This window comes from Cricetulus griseus, chromosome 2, assembly GCF_003668045.3.
Source record: "Cricetulus griseus strain 17A/GY chromosome 2, alternate assembly CriGri-PICRH-1.0, whole genome shotgun sequence".
Classification (NCBI taxonomy): domain Eukaryota; kingdom Metazoa; phylum Chordata; class Mammalia; order Rodentia; family Cricetidae; genus Cricetulus; species Cricetulus griseus.
In genome coordinates, this window is record NC_048595.1 from 259,713,331 (window position 1) to 259,719,031 (window position 5,701).

Genomic DNA, 5,701 nt, shown 5'->3' on the forward strand with positions numbered 1-5,701 from the left:
CTTTCTAGATATGTATATATGAATTTTTATGTGCTTCAGAAATTCTTGAAGACAAAGAAAATTTTGTATAATTTCCCCCACAGAATTAATAGTTTATCTTATAGCACTGGCCACGCTTAAAAAAAAAAAGAAAGAAAGAAAGGTAAGTTTTGCAAAAATCAGTTACACTGTGAAACCTGCCAATGCTGGTGTGTAATGTCTTTGTTGCTTAATCACCTGTCTCCACCTCTGGTTGGCATTATGACAACTGCTGACAGGCACCTTCTCTCTGCTCTCAGGCTGTGGCAGTCCTGAAGGTTGATGGAGGGCCATGCTATTCAAACAGCAGGTGTGGCTGAGACAGAAGCTCCTCGTGCTGGGAAGCCTTGCCCTTGGGAGCCTGCTGTATCTAGTTGCCAGAGTTGGGAGCTTGGATAGGTAGGTGGTTAAATATATGCTCTATTCATGTAGTTTTGTGTGTCTCCTGATGTGAACTTCGTTGAACTATAACTTTAAGTTGATCCATTTGTTTTTGTCCCTCAAGACTCTCAAGAAACAACTTTACTGTGCTGTTGATTTTGATTCATTAAGACCATAAAGTTACAAGTTCCACACAGCAAAAAACCAAGATGCTTATCCAAATCCATCTGTATTCTGAGAGCTCTGACCCTTGTTCTCAGAGAAGGCATAAAGCTGTGTACTTAGGAAAATAAATAAATAACGACTAGAGCCCAATGTGGCGTGGTGTGTGTCTGGTGCTGACCTTCAGCCATTACATCACGGCAGTAATAGGACTATGTTTCTTCATTTTGAAATTTATGAGTGGACAATTATGTATACACTAGTAAAGAAGCTGATCAAGTTTGCAATCTCCTGCCCTGGAAAGAGGGCTATGGGCATGGATTTTTAACTATGTTAATTATCTCTGACTTTCGGTACCCAACAAGGATACTGCCAAACAGAATGATTGCCCAGAAGGCACTGGAAAAATCCATGGAGAGGAAATTACAGAGTTGGGGTTTGGTTCTTAATAGGCAAACAGTTGAGAGGTGCTGGGCCTTCTGGAGTCCCCATCATGACAGCTGAGTGTCCCTAAAATGTTCCTTGGTGGTTCTACAGTCAGGGTGATAAGTAAATACTGAGGGCTTAAGTTCTGAAATAAGGAACTGCTATTTTCCTCCTTTTTAAATTAATTCTTGTGGTGTGACACAGGATTCTTTGACCTATTCAGTTCTCAAAGTCAATGAACACAAATCCACATTTTTAAATGAAAATAGCTTCAGCTTTCTTCTCAGTATCCCATCGTTCAGATGTTTTAAAACAATTCAGCAATGGTCTTTGCTTTCCTTCAGCCAGTGTCCATCATAACTTTTGATATTTTTCAGTTCAAAATTCTTCCCACTTTGTAATGGTGACCAAAGTGACTGAGAGCTTATCACTCAGTGCTGGCATTCCAGTGTTTACTGTTTGCATGTCATTTAATAGTGAAAGTCCTTGAGGTAACAGCATTTGACCTATTCTGTTTACAACAGAACTTTAATATGAAGTCTTCCCAACACCTTTAGTTGCCAATCATTGACATTTCATTGAGTGATTGGTCTTATAGTTATGAACACATTTATCAATCCGCTGGTAGCATATTCATCTCTAGTTTTCACAGCTCATTGATGGGATGGCTTGTATAAGAAATTCCATCATTTGGGGGCCTTTCTCAAAATCCCTTGCTTAAGATTTTGAACAGATTAGGTCTGAAGATGGCATGTGCTTCTTTAGGTTTACCATTAGTAACTGGAGATTGCTTTCCAGGAGGAAGGCTGAGGTCACTTCCCTTGTCTCTTCCAATGTTGAAATTCTGCTTTGAGTCTGGCAGCCTTAGAACTGTTCTTCAGGGAGCATGAGAGTAAGATATTTTCTCCTAGCTTAACATGCTCTCTTGACTAGGCAAGTCCAGAAAGCAATTGTCCTATGGAGTTTGATCTTCCAGGGTAGGAAGTAAAAACAAGAAGGAAGTTCAGAATAAAGGCAGCCCTTTCCAGACAAAGGGAGTTCCATTCCAGTTCAGTCACTCCTAGAGATGCCTTGTCAACATTTTCACCCAGGGCCAACTAAGAGAATTAAATCTTACAGAAAAAGATTTGAGAGACATTGTTTCGGTGCTCATGGAAATGGTACTAACATCATTCTACTGGACTAGGAGACAAATCCATCAATGGTAACTCAGTGATTTAGGGCTAGCTTCATAGACAGAATCTAATAAAGGAAAAAAGGCTAATTTAGAATATCCTCATGGCTGCCACAATCAAAAACGCCTTTAACTATGTATCTGTTGAAAACTTTATAACATCCAATTAGAACCCTAGAATAAAAATCCTAATAAATATATAAATTTACATTTTCCTAAAATATTAACTACAGTTGTCCTGGTTTGTTTGCTTTCTTTTGTTTTGTCGATGTGACACAAGCTACACTTGGTTGGGAAGAGGGACTCTCAGTTGAGAAAATGCCTCCATCAGATTGGCCTGTAGGGAAGCCTGTAGTGCATTTTCCTGATTAATGACTGAAGTGGAGGATCCAACCCATTGTGGGTGGGGCCACCCCTGGGCAGGAGGTCCTAAGAAAGCAGACTTAACAAGCCATGAGAACAAGCCAGTAAGTTGCTCCCCCCCCCCCCGCCAGGGCTCTGCTTTAGTTCCTACCACCAAGTTCCTGCTTTGGGCTCCCACCCTAATTTATTTCCACGATGGACTGTAAGCTGAAATAAATCCTTTCCTCTCCAAGTTTGATTTTGGCTATGGGTGTTTTATCACAGCAAAGGAACCCTAACCAAAACAGGGGTAAGACCTGTTTTTACAAAAGATTTCCATTGTTTTCAACTTTCTGAAATGAGTGTGAGGTGCTTCAAGAGTCATACAATACATGTTACAAAAATTAATACATTTGTATTTTTGTTAAAAATTATGATATAGACCTAGATAAACAGAGCAAATCCAATGCCATTCCCCCGAAGTTCTACACAATCAGTTGAACATGGCTTGAAGATGCAATGGTGTCTCTTGGGGAAGCAAGAGACTGCCTCATTGCCACCGAGAGGGAGAGAGACTCTAAATTACTGGAGTCACTAGAAAAGTTTTATCTGAAAGAAATAATTTAATAGCCATTGTGACTAGTGTTATCCCCTTTAACCAAGAAACCTTAAAAGACTTCCTACATCAACCTAGTTGACTAATTAATTATAGTGAATTTTCAGTTTATCATCAGATAAACACAATTTTCTAACCATATACAGAGGCCACGCTAAAGTAATCATTTTGTTCTAATAACATTGTTACTATTACCACACCTTTCTCTCTCAGAAAAATATAAACAGTTGTGCATCCTCCCTGGCTCTCCCTGTTGCACTCCTTATTGTATAATCTCTATTTCTTGATTTAAGTTGCATGGTGATGAGAATCTGGGATTTCTGGCCCCATCAAAGTCTTTCTTTCAGATTTCTGGTCACAGGAGTGTGGGTCATACACAGAACATTGTGCTTGAGATTGTTCTTACAATCAGCAAAATGAAAGCATAATCTTGACCTTCTTAGATAGAAACAGAAAGAGAACAAGAAGTAGAGTATTCACTGATCCCCAAAATAAAACATCTACAGCCAAAGTAATTCTTGACAAAGCCCCAAAATATACAAAAGAAGAAGAAGTAGAACATTCCTCTGCCTATCCCCAAGGCCACAGGGCAGAAATTCTCACAGAAGAAACTGTTCAGCAAGGTCCAAGACTAGAGTTCTGCATGATGGTGATGCACAGAGCCAAGGGTAGGGATAGAAGACCCCTCTCAGATTATCTATCAAGGATGTTAAAGAGCCATGTGCATGATGCTAGGATGTCAAAGGAGGAAAAGAAAGAAAGGAAGGGAAGGAGGGAGGGAGGGAGGGAAGGAGGGAGGAGGGAGGGAGGGAGGGAGGGAGGGAGGGAGGGAGGGAGAAGCAATACTCTGAAACACCTCAACTAAATGGTCTCCTCTTTGCCCTTCGGTATCCTATCTGAAGATTATAATCTTCTGACTTCTCAATTTTCTAAATGATTTTAACTGGTGAGCTATTGAAAAGCTATTAGTATGGCTGGTGTCACTTGTCTATCCTGTACTGTGAGCATAAGTACATTCCATAGTCAATTAAGTACTTGGTGAATAAAAATTTTAAGGAGCACTAATAAAAAAATCCCATCAATTATGTGTGCTCTACTGAATAGGGGTTGCTTAACATAAAATTTCCCAAACATACGTTCATTATGTATCGAAGCAGCCGGGGACCCAGTGGCTTTATTTATGTATGTATAATCTGAGTCTAGACACAGATGCAGAACAATGAAAAGCGTAGTAGTGATGAGTTTCTCATGTCTCTCTTTGGCTTGCAGGCTCCAGCCCATTTGCCCTGTTGAAAGCCGATTTGGAGGCACCCACAGTCAGGCTGAGTTCCCACTCCGAGCCCTGCAGTTTAAAAGAGGTCTGCTGCATGAATTCCGGAAGGGCAACTCTTCCAAGGAGCAGGTTCGCCTCCATGACCTGGTCCAGCAGCTCCCCAAAGCCATTATCATCGGGGTGCGGAAAGGGGGCACCAGGGCCCTGCTAGAGATGTTGAACCTCCATCCTGCAGTGGTCAAAGCTTCTCAAGAGATCCACTTCTTTGACAATGATGAGAACTATGCCAAGGGCATTGAGTGGTACAGGAAAAAGATGCCTTTTTCCTACCCTCAGCAAATCACAATTGAAAAGAGCCCGGCCTATTTCATCACAGAAGAGGTTCCGGAAAGGATTTACAAAATGAACTCATCCATCAAGCTGTTGATCATTGTCAGGGAGCCGACCACACGAGCGATTTCTGATTACACTCAGGTGCTAGAGGGGAAGGAGAGGAAGAACAAAACCTACTATAAGTTTGAGAAGCTAGCCATAGACCCTAATACCTGCGAGGTGAACACGAAATACAAGGCGGTTAGGACCAGCATCTACACGAAGCATCTAGAGCGCTGGCTGAAGTACTTTCCAATTGAACAGTTCCACATCGTGGATGGAGACCGTCTCATCACCGAGCCTCTGCCGGAACTACAGCTCGTGGAGAAGTTCTTAAACCTTCCTCCGAGGATAAGTCAGTACAATTTATATTTCAATGCTACCAGAGGGTTTTACTGTTTGCGATTTAACATTATCTTTAATAAGTGCCTGGCGGGCAGCAAGGGGCGCATCCATCCAGAGGTAGACCCCTCTGTCATTACCAAATTGCGCAAATTCTTTCATCCCTTTAATCAAAAATTTTACCAGATCACTGGGAGGACATTGAACTGGCCCTAAAGTAATGCATCATACAACACCATGTGTTGTACGCGGGGACACATGGTGTCTCCTCTAGATTAAAATATGCACTTTCCCAGACACAGCTACCCGATTCATTTTTCCATGAATACTTGTACATGTGCAGTGTGTGACCAAATATAAGATCAGTTCTTTTTCTACTAAAAATTTACAAAAAATAAATAAATACTAAATTGCTGCCTGCATAGTTGCATCTTTTAAGCTATTTACAAAAGAAAAGTAGAGGTGGTGGGTCTGGGGGAAGTGACTTCAAATGTTCTCAAGAGTTAGTCTTCCTTTGATTCAGAACTTGTCACCCTCCATTTTCATAGATTTAAGCCAAAAGATGAATGTGTGAAAATGTACCAATGGCTATGAA

General features: G+C 41.0%; 1 protein-coding gene across 1 annotated transcript; it reads left to right on the plus strand.

The window, feature by feature from the left end:
- The first annotated feature begins 310 nt into the window (after nt 1–310).
- On the plus strand, nt 311–5,322 carry Hs3st5 (heparan sulfate-glucosamine 3-sulfotransferase 5). The gene is made up of 2 exons (XM_027402081.2): nt 311–417; nt 4,389–5,322. Exons 1-2 carry the CDS (start codon nt 311–313, stop codon nt 5,320–5,322), a joined length of 1,041 nt encoding a protein of 346 aa, XP_027257882.1.
- The last annotated feature ends 379 nt before the right edge of the window (nt 5,323–5,701 follow it).